General features: G+C 40.7%; 1 protein-coding gene across 1 annotated transcript in view; it reads right to left on the bottom strand.

Annotated features, from left to right (window-relative positions):
* Positions 1-11,372: 11,372 nt before the first annotated feature.
* The window catches only part of SPHK1 (sphingosine kinase 1), a 108,014-nt gene continuing 100,716 nt past the window's right edge, over positions 11,373-18,670 (bottom strand). Inside the window, exon 5 of the mRNA XM_078654594.1 lies at positions 11,373-13,480. Within this exon, the coding sequence (XP_078510720.1) occupies positions 12,610-13,480 (871 nt within the window). The 3' untranslated portion in view covers positions 11,373-12,609. The remainder of the gene's footprint in view (positions 13,481-18,670) is intronic.

The raw sequence follows: 18,670 nt of genomic DNA, 5'->3' as shown, positions 1-18,670 counted from the left end.
ATAACAAAACATCGCATAGCATAACATAACAAAACATAGCATAACATAGCATAACAAAACACAACATAGCATAGCATAACAAAACACAACATAGCATAGCATAACAAAACACAACATAGCATAGGATAGCAAAACTAAACAGAGCATAGCATAACAAAACAAAGCATAGGATAGCAAAACAAAACATAGCCTAACAAAACATGGCATAACACAACATGGCATAACAAAACATAGCATAGCAAAACATATAATAGCATAGCAAAACATAGCATATCAAACACAACAAAACATAGCATAGCAAAACAGAGCATAGCATAACAAAGCATAACAAAGCATAGCATAACAAAACATAGCATAACAAAACATAGCATAACAAAACATAGCATAACAAAACAGCATAACAAAACATAGCATAGCATAGCAAAACACAACACAACATAGCATAGCATACCAAAGAATAGCATAACAAACACAACAAAGCATTGCATAGCATAACAAAACAAAGCATAGGATAGCAAAAAAACATAGCATAGCATAACAAAGCATAGAATAGCAAAACAAAACATTGCATAGCATAACAAAACATAACATAACAAAACATATCATAGCCTAGCAAAACATAGCATACCAAACACAACAAAACATAGCATAACAAAACATAGAAAAACAAAGCATAACACACAAGCACACACACACACAACCACACACACACAACCACGCACACATAACCACAACCACACACAACCACACACACAACTATCTATCTATCTATCGCCCTCACTCTATCTGTCTATCTATCGGCCTCACTCTATCTATCGGCCTCAGTCTATCTATCTAATCGCCCTCACTCTATCTGTCTATCTATCGGCCTCACTCTATCTAATCGCCCTCACTCTATCTATCGCCCTCACTCTATCTATCGCCCTCACTCTATCTATCGCCCTCACTCTATCTATCGCCCTCACTCTATCTATCGCCCTCACTCTACCTATCTATCGCCCTAACTCTATCTATCTATCTATCGCCCTCACTCTATCTATCTAATTGCCCTCACTCTATCTATCTATCAATCTATCTATCGCCCTCACTCTATCTATCTATCACCCTCACGCTATCTATCTATCGCCCTCACTCTATCTATCGCCCTCACTCTATCTATCTTTCTATCGATCTAGCGCCCTCATTCTATCTACTTATTTAGATACTGATCGCCATCACTCTATCTATCTGTCTAGCTATCTATCGCCTTCACTCCTATCTATCTATCTACCTATCTATCTCGCTCACTCAATCTCTCTATCGCCCTCCCTCTATCTATCTATCCCACTCACTCTATCTATCTATCCCACTCACTCTATCTATCGCATCACCACAGCATCACTAAGGGGCCCAACAACATCACTATGCGCTACCACAACAACATCACTATGCGCTACCACAGGATCATTGAATGCCACAGCATCACTAGTCGCCACCACAACATCTCTCAGCCCCACCACAGCATCAATCTGTGCAACCATTTACCAACAACTGGGTCAAATATGATCTCTCAATGTTTCAAGCTTTATTACAAATGTCACAAAAAGAGGTTAGTATTTCACTTCTGTTCTTGGATTTTCGTCACAATAAAATACACTGAACATATTCTTCAGAAAAGTTATTTACAAAAGTTTAAGCTATTGCCATTATAAATTACAATAACTTTTATTTAAGTATTAATTATTAAAAAAATTCAAAGCCATTGTTATTTGTAATATCAATACATCTAAGTCACGTGAATACAACACATATTGCATTACAAATGCTATAGGTGTCACAAGTTATAACTATTGGCATTGTAAATGACAAAGCTATTATTTTTGCTATTTTCAAAACCAACACATATATAACAAATGTGTCATTTACAATACCAATAGCTCAAACTTTCCTAATGCGAGACCTTATGCATTGCAAATGCTTGTTCCTGTTAGAATTCATGCACGCAGCAAGCACTACCTCATTAAGGGCCATATGCATCAAGAAGTCATTTTGCGATTCTCATATTCCTTAATTGCGGTTAGAAAATTGCGAATCGCAATTAAGGAATATTTTCCTATTCATTTCTATGAGCCTGGAGGCCCATAGGAATGAATGGTAAGTTATTCTCAATTTGCGATTCGCAATTTGAGAATCCCAAATTGAGAATAATTTCAAGGGTGCAGGGGTGTCAAAAGGACACCCTGATGCACCCCTGAAATAAGCATGAGTGCACATGTGGTGCACATACATGCCCTAAGGGCATGTATGTGCTTCACATTGCACTTTGAAAATGCAAAAAAGTACATTTTTTAAAGAAATCGCAAATTACCACCAACTTGAAGTAATTTGCGATTCCTTAAGGCCAAATTGCACTTTTTTGGTGCTTCTTACATTGCATTTAAGGAATTGCAAATTTAGCGATTCCTTATTTTGCCTTAATACATACCATTTGGCAAAAATTGCATTCGCAAACACCGAAATTCTGCGAATTTCGGCGTTTGCGAATGCTATTTTGCTTGATACGTATGGCCCTATATGTATTAGAGACAGTTTGAAACTTGTTATTTAACCTGTTTACCCTGTTTAGTCTTATTAATCTGTACAGTCTAGCTTCAGCATGACCACAAGAGGGCTCCACATGGAGTTCAGGGATGCCTGGGGACACCTGAGATTCAGGCTGGAAAGCGGCGTTAAAGGCAGCCCCTCTAAAATCTTGCTTGACTGTGACCCCACGCAGATATTGAAATGAATGTGCCACGGTGCCACCTCTGTCCAGAAGTCCCCTGGTTTACTCCTTCCTTTATCAGGGCTGCCACCGCTGCTACTGAAATCTCCCGGAGCGGGGCAAAGTACGCCTCTGGGTGCCCTCCCGCTCCCATCCAGTACCTCTGCACAATCCGCGTGCTGCAAACGGCTGGCATCTCTCTCTCGCCGGATCCCCGCAGCCTCCTCTCACTGGTCCTGCAGTCTCCGAGCAGCGCGGTGAAGTCGGGCGGGGCCACCGCAGCTCAGTGGAATTCACAGCGGGACTCGCTCACCGGAGTTCACCGGCATTGACTCTCCTTTGCCGAAGACCACATCACCGACACGCCAAATTTACCAAGGGGGACCCCTCGCTACTTGCATTGCACCTCCCGTTAAGAAATGCTTTAGCTTGAGCCTCTATAACTCGTTGTAGCACTCGTAGCCATTCAACCGTTCAGCCGGCCGCCATGTTCTCCTTGACTTATAGTGGCCATTCTTGACATAACTCCAACTATGCCTGATATGACAGGGGTGAGCATTCCTACTATCTGATGTACATTCATGGCAATTGGTGGTGGTGATTTTACATGAATAGCAGAATCCTTATATATGTGAGAATATCTTATGTAAGTTCTTGGTGAAAGTGAGGAACCAATATTTAGGAACGAAGTGTGAGTTTAATAAAAGTGAAAATCAGGTTTTCAAGACAAAAATCACATTGTTTTCTTTGAATGGATTTAGTTTGTGTCAAAAATGAAATTGCTGTATTTCACTGGCAAATGTCTAGCTTCAGGAACTGGCAAGCTGATGTTTCAGACAAAATGTAATTCCTAAAATAGTGAAAAGTGATAATTAAGTGATAATTGAGGCTGAGTGTGGGAAGTATGTTGACAATTTCAGTTCCTTGGTTCCAGAGAGCACGTACTGCTATTGATATTTGAAAACTTGCTTAAGAGCATTTGATCAGATCAGAGTCTAAGAAATTACCATAACTTATGTGACTTCTCTGCTGTCCGATAATACTAGCTCTACGTACTTTAGGAGTAGCATTACAGTGTGAGCCAGTAGGATTTGTCTAACACTGTGATAGGGACATTTGTATAACCTTTATTTCTTTCCATACTGACCCTTCCAAGTAGATTCAAAGTCATAGCAAGGAATTGATAATCTACATGTAAGAGGCAAGATGGAATAATGAAAAGAAGAAAGGTATTGTATGAATTTTGAAATTGAGAAAGTATGCATGTGTGTGCGTCTTCTATGAGCTCTAGATATATAGGGGTAAAGTACCCCATGCCGTACATTATAGGGATATTGTAAGTCACAGAGGAATTTCATAACCATATGGAAAATAAGGCCTAAGGCAGAGTTCCTTTATATGGTTATGGAACTCCAAGGCGACTTGCAATATCCTTATCATGTACAGCAGGGGGAACTTTCACCCATATAATACATGGTCACACCATCACCTTTCCCCAAATCACTTAAAATCTTAGAGCCTAGTTCTTTTTATTTCAAAGAGAGACCACGTTTGCAAACAAAGTATAAAAATAGAACCTGTAGTGCAAAATTAAATACATCAATAACCTGTTAGATACCCATTAGGTATTTGTTGCTAAATATATTAGAAACAGTTCAATATATGTCAGACAATCGTGCACTTTCTGCTAGTGACGGTAAGCTACAAAAATAGAGCAGAAGAAAGAAAAGCACTGTTTCATTTTCCTTGTTTTCAACAGTTGTTCTGTGCCCTGACCTGCTTTTCACCTGGCTGTTGGCTCTGGCAGCAGGCAATGTGACATCAGAACTCTACTGCGATACATTTTATGGCAAGGCACGGAGGTCAATATTATGCATATCCTCTTTATTGCCAACTCAGAGTAGCAACTACAACAAACATGAAGAACTTAGAATAGGAATCATAGAACGTTTCATTCTCCATATAATCCCTTATCTGGCAGCAATTTTTCTTCTTTATTGCTGCTCACAGCTAAGATAAGTACATACATTGTTGAACTGTTTGATCTTAAAAGTTTAAATATGTGAGCCGAATGAATTTAGATTGGATGACATAATAGGAGAAGTTTGGTTGGTGTATTGTATGCTTGAACTAATAAGAGTAAAGGTTACTTATAAGTTTAGGAATTTAGTTGGGAAATGTATTTTTTAAGATTTCCTTTAAATACTTAATAAGCGGATATATTAGGGGAATTTTATTTGTTTTAATTTAAGTCTCTGGGGGCCTGCGCAGGCAGGAAGAAACTATTCCAGTGAAGTCTGTTGGCCAGCGTTTCTTAAAACAAAGAGCATTCCGCGCACTCCACAACCTCAGAGTGAGCACGGAACCAACAAGCTTGCAAGCGCACGATTGGCAATGCCAGGAGTGCGCTTGCATCTTAAATAGATTTAAAATAAAGGAAATTTTTAAAAAAGAATTACCATCGAACAGCATTTCACTGCAAAACACAGGTCCAGGTTTCCCTCGCATAAAATGTTCCAAAGGCGTGGTCTGCTCATTGTGTTCCGGTTTTAACATAAGTTCATGTGCTGGGCAGGTTGTTTTGTCAAAAATATGCTGCCGTAGAAGCGTCACGTGATGCCTGTAGCCATTTTGAATTGGTGAGGTTGATTTTGAACAATAAGACTTAAGGCGGCCATATTTTGACATTAAAAGTTCGTTTTTTTCCCATCAATTTACACTACGCTGAGGTGATCAAAAGGACACTGGTACTTTGAGGTCCAAGGTTGGGGTAGTGAACTATGTTTTGATAATTAGTGCTTTTTTAGGAATTTATCTGGTATTTTATAAATAGTACAAATTATCTTCATGGAGAGTAATGGTGCAGTGAACAGAAGTGTTGAGGACAAGGTTCAAGATTGTGTAAACAAGGCGGTGTCTGTCTTGGCAACACAATTAGGCGAAGAAATTGATGACTGTTTGTAGAAAATAGAAGGAAGGTTTATAAATAGAATGGGGGATAAACAGTTTTGGTCTGTTGATGAGGTCACAGGAAAGGCGACAGCTGGAGGTAGTAGTCACAAAGTGAATCAGAAATTAAAACATATTCAGAAAGAGAAAGTCTCTAAGGTAAAAAGGGGCGTTTGCTCAAAAAGGGTGTCAAATAGTAACTCGGTTGGAGTTGAGTGACAAGGCTATAATGGCCAGTAAGAGAGAACACACAGCAATTGCCTGTGATGAATCTTTCAGAAGTGGTGATATTGCGATTTCACGTTCATCTGATACAGATGATTCTGAGGAGAAAAGAGTAAAGAGGGATCCCCTGGAGGGTTTTATGTTTGACCTGCATACAATTCAGCATCCACTTTCTCCTCAGTGGGTTCCAACTAGGTATGTAGATGAATATGTTGAGTATTGGATTTGGTGTGAAATGCCTAAAGAAGTCAGGACAAGACTTCGATCAAGACCTTCATTGGCCAATAAGGTGGTGTATACACCTGAATTAGATGCAAAGATTCAAACTTTCCTGAATAAGTCAGGGACAGATCCCAGACATGGTCTGGATAAGTGTTTCAAGACTGCCTTCTTGATGGGTTTGAACCCTGGACAAAGATATTTGACTTCTGTGAGGGGGCATATTTGCAGGAGACGGCAGTCAATGGGTGCAGTGAGCAGTGTGTTTACTAGGTAACACTAATGCAGCTCTGTGCGCACAGGCCCATAAAGATATTAGGAAGATTTTTGGTGGGTCTGGGAGAATGAAGGGTCGATTCCCGGCCATGGTTTTGGGATCACACGAAGTTCCTTTTCACGTGTCATTAGACCCAGTGGATTTCAGTCATCAGGATTTCAGTCATCAGGATTCCAGTCATCAGGATTCTACCCCCAGAGGCAGAGGGGAAGAAGAAGATATAGAGGAGATAGAAGGGCAAGGCAACAAGGTATGCTTGGGAAAAGACCATTTGTGTACTCTGGAAAAATTGCAAACTCGCCCATTTTTTAAACAGGTGAAAGGAGATAACATCAAATCCATAGGTGTTACAAACTGTGAGTGGGTATTGAATAGATTATGTTCAAAGCCCAACACAAGAATGACTTCCAAAAGCATTGACATATCAAATAGAGAGGAGAGAATGGTAGATCAGGAGGTAAATGAGTTAGTAAGAAAAGGAGCAATAGATAAATCTAGAGATTTGAAAACTGGGTTTGTAAGCAACCTCTTTCCAGTGGAGAAAAAGTACACAGGCATGAAACCTGTCATAAATTTGAAATAGCTGAACAACTGGGTCCAAAACAATGACTTCAATATGGAAAGGATTCAAATGTTGAGAGATCCCTTGAGGAAAGGGGATTGGCTAACTAAACTAGATCTGAAAGATGTATATTTGACAGTTGTAGTATTTCAGAAACAGAGGAATTATTTGAAGTTTCAGTGGCAGGGGATAATGTGGAGATTCAAAAGTCAATCATTTGTGTTGACGTCAGCTCATTGGTGTTTAAAAAACGTGGTTATGGACAAGAGGAATCTGATTAATAGTGTATTTTGATGACATCTTGATTATGTTTCAAAGCAAGGAGTTGGCACAAGAACATAGGGTGCTTGCAGTTCGAATGCTGGAGGATCTAGGTTTTTGTGGTGAACAGGAGAAAATCATGTCTAGAATCAGCACAGGAAATAGTGTGTTTGAGATTTCAGATTTGGACATTGGAATGTATTTTGAGGTTACCCATAGACAAGGTGAAGAAGATTCGCAAGGAAATTTGGAGAATGTTGATGTAGGAATTGATAACTTTGAGGAAAATAGCCAGAGTTTTACGCATATTATGAGCATCTATTCAGGGAGTTTTTCCAGCCCCATTACACTATCATGCACTGCAAATATTGAAGGCAAGGTTTCAGAGCAGAGGGGTGAGGTATTCTCAAAGAGTACAGATAGATGCGGGCACAAAATGAAAGATGAAATGGGGGCTGGAAAATTTTGAAGAGTGGAATGGAAGGGCCATTTTCGGACCGAACCTGGATTTGGTTATAGAGTTGAATGCTAGTCTACGAGGCTGGGGAGCAAGATGTGGTTCATTGACAACAGGGGAAAATGGATGGATCAAGAGAAGAAGATGCACATCAATTATCTAGAGTTGTTGGCAGGCTCGTTTACGATCAAGAGTTTTTTCAGGGACCAAGTGAAATGTTATGTTCAATTGAAGATGAACAATATCTTGGCTGTACATTATGTCAACAAATTGGGAGGACCATTGTCAAAGGCGTTAGCGGATTGAGCCAGGGGCTTTTGGCATTTTTGTCTGAGCAAGGATTTTATGAGTCAGGCACAGTACATAGCAGGAATGAGAATCACCATAGTGAACTGGAATTTAAGGGAGTTGAAGAATTTCAGCAATTTGAAGTTAAACACGGAGGTGTTTGTGACGATCAGCTACAGGTGGGGTCTGTTTATGGTAGACTTGTTTGAGAACAGGGAGAATGCTCAGAAACAGAGAATCTACAGTTGGAAACTGGACCCAGAGAAGGAAGCAGTGGATGCGTTTCTGTAAGATTGGAGGAAGCTTCATGATTATGCTTTCCCTTTTCTTTGATTCAGAAATTATTGCTGAAAGTAAGAGGATACAATGCAGAATTAGTATTGATAGCACCATTTTGGCCATCCCAGGCATGGTATCCAGATGTCATGGAGATATTGACAGTTGAACCAGTGCTTCCACTGGACTTAGCAGCCTGGTATTGAGTGCAGAGAGAGAGACACACGAGTTAGTGCTGCGAGGGCAGTTATGGTTGATGGGTTGGTTGATTTTGGGAGATCCTGGCAGAAGTCAGGGTTATTGTTGGAAGCTTCAAAACTCATCAAGGAGTCCTGGGCTCCAGGGACATCAAAGGCCTACAGATTGGCTTGGAAGAGATGTGTTTGTTGGTGTGATTCGCAGAATTTGGATCCCATATCAGAGGTAGTTGATTTCCTAACAAAGGTTTTCTTAGAGGGGAAATCGTACAGTTTGGTGAATATTCGTAGATCTGCAATTTCGGTAGCTCATGATTTGATGGATGGTTTGTCAGTGTGATAGCATGATGTAGGTAAAAGATTGTTGAGGAGTGTGCGGTTAAAGGCACCTCCGGGTCCAAAGTATTCTTCTTTGTGGGACATGTATCTTGTTCTGCAAGATTTGGCAAGTCAGTCAGAGAATTAATTTTTGGATTTAAAAAATCTGTCTCTTATGTTAGTCATGCTGCTTTGTCTAATATCGTTTAGGAAGGTCTCAGATGTTAAGGTATTTGAGGTTATAGCACGAAGGCACATTCCAGAGGGGATTTGCTTTACTATCAGAAGAAGAACTAAGACTACGTCTCGCAATATCTTTTGTTTAATATCTGTTTATTGAATTCAAACAAATAGAAAAGTATACATGTCGCAGAAAATAGAAGGCAGGGGCGGGAGGGTAACAAAAGTTGGGGTATGGAATAAGCAATCAACTCTGAGTCTCTGCAGAGGGGTAAGACCGGCTCTTACAATCTTTTATCCAAACTTGGTTGGAGAACAGAGAATTTGCAAAGCAGTGTGGAAACCCGGTTACTAATTTCTTTTATGCATCCTTATAAAACAGTGTCTACACCCACGTTAGCTTGTTGGTTAAAGGTAGTTATGAAAAGAACCGAAATAGATCTTGCTAGGTTTGGAGCACATTCTGCTGGGGATTATACGATATCCAAAGCACTTTTGTTGGGAGGTAATTTAACAGGTATTTTAGAGGCAGCAGATTTTTCAACATAATCAGTTTTTAAGAAACTCTATTTTAAGCCAGTGGAGTGTGCAGTGAAGGATATTATGGCAAGATTTTAAACATGCATAATATTGGCTTCCGTGCCTTGTCATAAAATTCTGATTTTCCGCAGCAGGGGTGGGTAGAAAATCATGATTTTATTAAAGACATCTATGCTGATATTACCCCACCCTGGGTTATGCACACCCTATAATCTGTTTCAGATTTATTTTTAGAAGCAGGTGGCTATAGAAAATAAGTTTTAGTGGAGGAAGAGCTAGAAGAAAGTTGTTCCAGTTTGTAGTGCAATTCCTGTTGGGATGTTCAAGCGTTAATAGGCCTAAGGATCTTATGTTCGCAGCAAAAGAAGGTAGATGGCTGCCAGATAAGAGATTATATAGAGAATGAGTGTTCTGGGATTCCTATTCTAAGTTCTTTTTGTTTATTGTAGTTGCTGCTGTGAGTTGGCAATGGATAGGATATGCATAATATCGGCCTCCGTGTCTTTAAAAGAAATCATGATTTTCTACCCACCCCTGCTGTGGAAAATCTGAATTACACTTGAGTTCTAACGTCTTTTCTTTATAATTAGTGACTGGGTGCGTCACAAATCGATGATTATAATTAGGGGCAGGCGTTTATAAATTAGAGACCGGTATTAATACAGGAACTCTATATCTATTGGTTGTCCATTGAATGTCTTTTATTGTAGGATTTGCATAGTGTTCATACCCTAACATGATGAGATGCTCCAAATTGCATTGGGTTCTTTGGAGAGCTTTGTAGATTGTGTGGTTGGATGAATGTTGAATATAGTATGTACAATATGGGAGGTGCTGGGTGAGATCCGTAAAGTTCAAAGACATGCATCAAAAACGGTCTGGCTTATGTTGAAATGCAGAAGCATGGGATGCTAAGGAGAATGTGAGCATTAACACCATCATGCATACCTACGTTCCAATTTACATGATTCTTCATCTGTAGCTTGTGATCACATAGATTGGAGAACCCAGGTTTTTAGTGCTCTCTCTTAAATTTAGGGTGAATTGGCGCTTCTTCTTATTTGTGTAGGCACTGAGTTCCAGAGTGTGCGGGCTTCTGGACGAGGAAGAAGAGATGTTCAAAGGAGGGATCCGCCTAAAACGCAATGGTTTTGTTTCAATGTGCAATAGCACCGGGGCCTAGGGTTGGGAGGGATCCACTGCAGCACAATTAGGGCTGTCTTTACTACTAGTATTAGGAGTCGCGGCACAAGTGTTATGCCACTGCTGCATTTCACACAACGGCAAACTTTCTAAGAGATCAATGCTCTTTGGTATGGTATGGCTACTGTGCTTCTTGCACGCGTTAGGATGCGTTCATTAGCATATAAAAAACGTATTTCCCTCTGTAACTATTTGTAAAACCAGTCTGTTTGGCCTTGTATTCGGATCCATTTGCTTCAAATTTAGATTGGTTGTATCTGCTCGGTATTGCTACCTCCAGCTATCTTCTTGGCACTGACACAGCAGAGCAGTATTTACTGCTGTGATATTTTTGTCACATTCGGATGGTTTTTCAAGCAAATGGAATAGACGGTAAATTGCCATGGGTACTAAACTGTTTACTACCAGTCTTATAAATACCACCCACTCAGGACCGAGAGCCTCTGTGTGTAACACAACAGGCATTGCCAACTAGTGAGTCTGCAGTCATTGCCTCAGCACCTGGTTGTTCTTGGACCAAGGCTTGCTTTCCTGCTGCTAACTGAGGAGTCCTTTCCTACTCTCTGCTAGACACCGCTGTCCATTGTTGAGCGTTGAGCTTGTAAGGAGTGCGCTGATAGTATTAGATGCAGAACCGTCTGAATTGTATGTCAAGAGAGCAACAATGGAGATCTGACAAAAATAGTGAACACTTTATTTCAAGAAAATAGTAGCATTTCACTACAAAAGATTTCTCTGTAGCAACCAATCTGTAAGTCTTCACCTTGCCCTCAATAGTTTTCAGCCATACTGTTACACAATACCTCCAGGCCACTAGCACCAGTTTTTTTTTACAATTCAGTGAATTCTGTTAGAGGTAGTTTTGATTCAGTTCAATTACACCAGTTGGACTAAGACACGCGTGTAAATAGGCCCAAGACTGTGCAACTCGTGTGACATGTTAACCATACACAACCTAATCCCAACCAAATGTCCATGAGCATAGACCCGCTCCCGTTATTTCTTCATTTTCTTTGGGATCCGATGGGTCTTTTTTGTGTTCGTTTGGGAACCAGCCTCTTTTTGCATAGCTTCACAACCTGAGTCACCTAGAGGCACGCCAGCCTGAGACGCGACAATGCCTAGCAATGAAACCCAGACCCAGATTTACTAAGACCCTTCACCAGTACATAGATATACAAAGTAGTGCATGGTATCTACTTTCCAATGCAAAAGGCATTTTGTGCTAGAAAGATGCCATTTTCTCAGTGAAAAAATAACGTTGTGCTACTTTGTACAAAAGGAGCATTACTGGGATGTTTCTTGGGCAAGTCAGTGCAAACACCCATAAGTCTTGCTGCAAAGCCTGATCTTCTGATATAGCCAGAAGATCAGGTTTTGCATCACAACCACCTCCCTGAAGTAGGCGCTAACAAGGAGAAATGTTTTCATTTCTCAAAATAGAATTCATTGCATAAGTGCTGAAGTGCATAGCACACATATAATGCTTTGGATCTTGTTTTTTTTGCCTAGACATAGGAATGTGTACTGCAAGCGTTTGCTTCCAGTATAAATTCCTATGCAGCAAACACTGAGGCTGTTGGCACACAAGGCAGGAGTCTTTTAATGCATCAACTCAGGAGATAATAGCAGCATCAGGGTGAGCTTAATAGGTATAGGTCTCCATTTTGCAAGAGGATAAATTTGGTAGTTGTGTTACATTACATGGAAAATTAAAAATGGACCTCAGTGTCTCAACTCTGTGTGAGGTTTGAACTGCAACACAATGATTACACACTCCTCTCCCAGCACTTCTAACGAAACCAAACATTTTGTCCAAATTCCAAATATCCCAGAGATACTTACGTCACAGTGGCTTTGTCCCTTCTGATATGGATCTAGCATGACCTGTTTCTAGCATTACTTAGAAAACATTTAACTTTTTCTTCCCCCATTGATAAGTCTGCCCAACCCACTATGGACCTGGCCCTGAAGTGGCTCACACTCAATCACCTCCCCATCCACAGTTATTATGTCTTTGGAACCAAAAGGTTCAATACGAAAGGCCTTGACTGGAACATGAATCAAGTGGGGACAGTTATGTGTCATATGGGTGCCATTCTCCATGGCCAAGAAAAGCTTGAGCAGTGAGCTCCTTGGGATCCCAGCTGGGATATAGAAAAGGTGGATAAGATTGTCACTAAGGCCGGTGACCATGGGGGCAGAGAAGAGGTCGGCTCCAAGGTGCGACTGCTGGATGGCAAGGAACAAAACAAAGTTCTCCTCCTTCACCACGGTCCAGTGTGTCGGCACTGGCTGGTCCAGAGGTGCCATGAGTGAGTCCTCCAAGTTCAAAATGTCACCTCCATTCTGTTGCCCTCCACAACCCTTTGCTTTGCCCATGTTGTTGGAGTTGCAGAAGTTGTAGAGAGTGTTTTGGCGAACCTGGTCAGCAGGGCTGAGTCTTTCACTATGGGATGAGGTTTGGTCCAACAGGCCAGGTTTGGTCATTGAGGCTGAAGCAGTGTCCTGCTCTGCTGGCAGGTAAGATACTCGACCCTTGTATGTGCGTAAGGCCGCCAAACGAACCAGCGTGCCCATGGTGAAGCGGATGGGGCCCAGCATTCGATACTTCTCGCTTTCGATGTCCACGTCAGAAACAAATCCCCATGCCACACTTAGGAATGAAAAGATGCGCTTGCCTGAGGCGGTGGTGATGGAGACAAGGTCCAGCGGGGACACCAGGCCCTTACAGAGGTAAAAGGTACAGTTGATCAGCAGATCTGGATTCATGACTTGTTTATGCCTAGAACAAAAACACATAAAAAGAAGATAAGAACATCAAACCAATACAGAAGCAGCATCCAAAGCTCTCTCTATGCTACCTGTTGAGGCTAAAGATTACTACAAAGGTATATTTTTTCTTAGTCAACACTGCCACTACTGCTCTCCCTATGACTAACTATGAGCTGCCATTGTCTGTGCCAGGCCTTCAGTACTACAACCCGCTGGCATGGCCTCCCTTTCAGTTATAAAGACTGATGGCAAGGCCTTCCTTCACAGTTATACAGACCATTGGCATGGCCTCCTTTTTAGTTATAAAGACTGATGGCTTGGCTCCCGTTTACAGTTTTACAGACCGCTGGCATGGTCTTCATTTAGTTATACAGACTGTTGGTATGGCCTCCCTTTCAGGTAACAAAGGCTGGGAAATGCCCCGAATCCGCCTTTTGGTGGACTAGACTGTCCGCATGTCACGGCCCTTTGGATATATAGAATTCTGATACAGCGTTGCACCTGAACTTTGGTTATTCATTGAAATGATCATAATATATATTGGGTGTGCACGCAGTATAACACTGCTGATGCGGTAGAGCGCATGAACAAAGTGAGGACCAGTAAAAGTGTGTATATTTACACAGCACCGTGCACAACCAGGCTGAAACCATTGTTGTGGCAGTGTAAGGTAATGACTGCCCAGTAGAATCTCAGTAGGTTATTTACAAGTTCATTAGGTTGTTTATAGGTCCATTGGTTTATTTATAGGTTAAGTCAGGTGGATAAATAGTCTACCTTTCGACTTAACAGGTAAATGTCATCAAGACAGCAAACCATTCAAATACAACAGGAGAGAACCCCCTGCTGTACTTAACCGAATTCTCCGTAACCACCACAGGGGATCACCAAATAGTGTTAAAAGGAATCTCAACCACTAAGATCCCAAGTAGTATGCTTCATCATAGAGTCCTCGCCTTTAGTACCTAGTGTATGTGGATCAGCTCCACCTTGGTAGCCAATGGAGGTCTTTGGTAATTGGGTGGGATCCTAGCTGTAAATAGTCTAGGATGCGCTGAGGGTCAATTTTATTTTCAAAAGACACCCTGGCAGAGTTAAAAACAGCTGAGGATGCACTAAAGAAATTAGAACAGGGGGACCCTGGGTGAGCCTAAAATAATACAGGCTAAGACGCTATTACATGGGGTGAAAATGAGGGAATACTGAAAATCTAATGTTGCTCCCAGGGACAATGCACCAAGAATTTATTTCTGGAGGTTCAACATTTAGACAAGATTGGTCACTAATAGCCTGGCACTCGACCCATGATTGGCTGGTGCTTATGATAAAAAAAGCCAAGAGACTTTCCGATGCCCTGACCATAAAGATACAGATGAATGAGAATCACTCAAGACCATGGTACCAATTAAGGCATACAAGAAAAGATTAGAAGAAATCAATCAAGAAATGACAGACTTTAGGGATTCCCTCACTCAGTTGAAAGCACAGAAACTTCAGAAGGACATGAAACGGTTCTCCCACAAGAAAGTATATCCATATTCTGCAACACAATACAAACCCCAGTTTGAAAAGGACAATGAATGCGAGGATTACCAGTCCACTGCAAGCAGTTGTTCTAACTAGAAGCTTGTAGTAGTGAAGCTGACCAAAAAGGAAAACAAAGACGTAGACGGAAAGAAAAATCCAGGGGACATGGGTGGAACGCATTCAACAACCACCCCTACATAAAGTGTACCAGAAGAAATTCTCGCCTTTGAACAGGCAGTTGCAAGGAAAGTGGAAATGAGTGATCCAATGAAAATCACAACCTTCTACAACATGTCACAATTAGAACATACAGGACTATCTGAATTGTCATCTTACCTGGAGATCACAAGATAACCTGCAGACAAGGAAAGTGGGATTGTGATCCAGAATACTGAATGCTACATACAAGAATGTTTTCGCCTACTAGAGGACAGGAACAATTATGTAGTTCTCGAATCAGACCCAACCTCTTCAATTCAGGGAAAAATAAAGAACACAGTAGAAGAGTCCAAAATAGGAAACTGGATCTCACAAAACACAAAGCTCAGTTGATAGTGATTATAGATCTAACAATCCTGTCTTTCTATACCCTGCCCAAAACATAAGCACAAAATTCCTCCCCCAGGCTGCCCAATAGTTTCAGGGATAGGTTCTATATTAGAACCATTATCAAGGTTTTGTGATTACTTCCACCGCCCCATGGTACAATGTACACCTACATACTTGAAGGATAGTAAGGATCTTTTGAGCCTGCTCAAAGACATATGGTTTGAAGCAGAGAAAAGCCTCCTCATAAGTTTGGATATCAAGAGTCTGTACGCCAGTTTGCGCCACCTTAACAGTTCTGGAGGAACTCCTCTACTCTAGAGATTGGAATTTTCGAACCCCGCAACATTTCCTCTTGAAATGCGCAAAGATTGCCTTGACAAATAATTATTTTGTATTTCAGGATATTGTTTCAAACAGGACAGAGAATATCAATGGGCAGCACATATTTGCCACAAGTGTGGCAGGTCTGTATGAACACCATTTAGAACAGGAGGGAATACTCAATACCAGTAATCCCTTTGTCAACCACATAAACCTATGGAAGAGGTATATAGATGATATTTTGATTGTGTGGGAGGGTGGCCAGGATTCAATGTCCCACTTCTTTCCATGACTGAACTCCGTGGACCCCATTTGAAATTCAAACATACGCCCAGCAATAACAAAATTGTATTCCTTGACTTAAGAGTCACAGTGGAACATGGAATGCTACGTACAGAAACATATCTCAAACCAACAGACAAAAACAACCTGCTTATGTTTGACAGTTTCCATCCGAGATCACTGAGAAAAAACTACAATACGGACAGTGCCTATGTCTTTGTAGAAAACTGCAGTAGAATAGAAAACTTTCAAAAACAAGCAGATGCGCAAATGAACAAACTTTAAACAAGAAGCTATCCAGGGAAGACCGTACATAGGTCAACAAAAAGAGCCCATAATCAAAATAGGAAAGCTCCCTTAGAAAATATTCAGAGAACTCAGGAAGAGGAGAGGATGATCTGTGTCACCACGTTTAACACAGCCTCAAATTATATAAAGAAGATCATCAACAAGAATGGGAGAATTCTAAACTCCGGCAATCTTAGAATAGAAAACTCTTCTTACACAGACGCAGGACCAAATTGAGGGACCTCTTAGTGCATATAAGACCACGCAAACCGACATGGGAAGGAGTGATGTCATGCTTTATGTGAAGCCTCCCCAAGGTGGTCAGACATTACCCACGCAGACATTGTAGTGTCTGTAGTTTTACAGTAAAGATCAAGACGATTGACCTAGACTTAAAGAAAATCTTGTTTTCAAGAAAGCATACTAATTGTAATTCCACAAAAGTCATTCGCCTGATCACTAGCCCAGGCAACCATAGGTATATAGGCATGGCGATGAGAAAGGTAAAGACCCGAATTTACGAACACTAGTAATCTGGGGTGTGGCCAATGTACAGCACAAATGTCACAGCACTTTTTGATAATAGGACTTGAGGGCCCGATTCACAGAACTAACTTAAGACAAAATCCTAAACTTACTACCATTTTGGTATTCACAGAAGGCACTTACCCATTTTGATATTCAGAGAAGGCACTTACTCATTTTGGTATGCACAGAAGGCACTTACTCATTAATGAGTAAGTGCCTTCTGTGCATACCCAAATGAGTAAGTGCACTTACTCAGTTTGGTATGCACAGAAGGCACTTGCTCATTAATGAGTAAGTGCCTTCTGTGCATACCTACCAAAACGAGTAAGTGCCTTCTGTGAATAACAAAATGAGTAAGTGTCTTCTGTGAATACCAAAATGGTAGTAGGTTTGGGATTTTGTTTTAAGTTAGTTCTGTGAATCGGGCCCTGAGATGGATAATACTAGAACTACAAGAAGAGGAAAACAAAAATCCAGAGATAACCCTATATGAGAAAGAACAAAGATAGATCTACCATTTGTAAGCTCATAGAACAAGATTAAATGAAGAGATCTCATAGATTTTACTACAGACAGAATGCTGACTAACCCTTATATATGAAAATTGTAGATTAGAGGTCATTCCTGGAAACCCCGGATCAGAATAACATGTAATAAGAGTACAAGAGTGTAGCATAGGAGTAACCATGTCACAAGATCCCTCTTCTTTTTTATATTTTTATATTTTCACCACATGAAAATGATAGCCCTTAAAAATCTTGAGTCTGCATACATATTCACATATTTACACAGACAATGCAAGAAATATAGAGCCCCAGAGAGAATTAATAGCTTGATTTCATTTAAATAAGGGCTATACAACACATTTAGAAAGTTTGTGCATTGTTCGACACATACCAAATGAATAGGCAGTAAAATACCTTCTTGAAAATTGAGAACATTTGGGAAATTCTTTATAGAAAACTTAAGAAATTGGCAGCAGAATAGCCTACTGTGGCCCTTGCCTAATGAGACAGCAGCACATAGTCATGTGATGATGCACTTGGTTACAAGACTCCTAGGAACATTAGGTATTTAAGGCCAGGAAAATATGACCCATGATAAGATGTGGGGGAAAGAGGAACCAAATAGGTTTTGAATGGCTGGAAAGAGAACTTTCATGAAGTAAGTGGGGCATAAGGGAAGGCTCAGAACAAGTAATAGGTTACAGGCAAAATACTGTTTGCAAAATTGTTTGTTAAGTTTGACGCTTTTTCATCAGATTACTCAACAAGAAGCACAACCTCGCTTAACCAGGATACGGCGTACGTCGATGACACAGACAATCAAATCTAACAATAATTGTGCACAGCTACTACAGGCCATATAGAAATTGATTGAAAATGAACTAAAGCTCCCAAAACTTCTATCTAGATGCCCTGAAATAGCCCACACCTGGGCAAACCGCGTTGGCTGCGCAGATAATGAAAATCGAATAAAGGAATGAACGATTCAAGAATAACACCTCTCAATTCATCTTTTTGCAAACAGTACTTTGCTTGTATCCTATTACTCACTCTGATAGTTGCCTCTCAGATGTGTGTTAAAAACATTTGATTATTTATGGTTTAAACTGGTGGTAAACCATTATTTGTGGTGGGCAACTCTTGTTCATTGCATTGTAAAAGATAAAACAACACACTTGTTTTGTGCAACAAATGGGTGC

Source organism: Lissotriton helveticus, chromosome 7 (assembly GCF_964261635.1).
Source record: "Lissotriton helveticus chromosome 7, aLisHel1.1, whole genome shotgun sequence".
Lineage (NCBI taxonomy): Eukaryota > Metazoa > Chordata > Amphibia > Caudata > Salamandridae > Lissotriton > Lissotriton helveticus.
The sequence above is the reverse complement of the archived record's forward strand: the minus strand, read 5'-3'. Positions and strand labels throughout refer to the sequence as shown.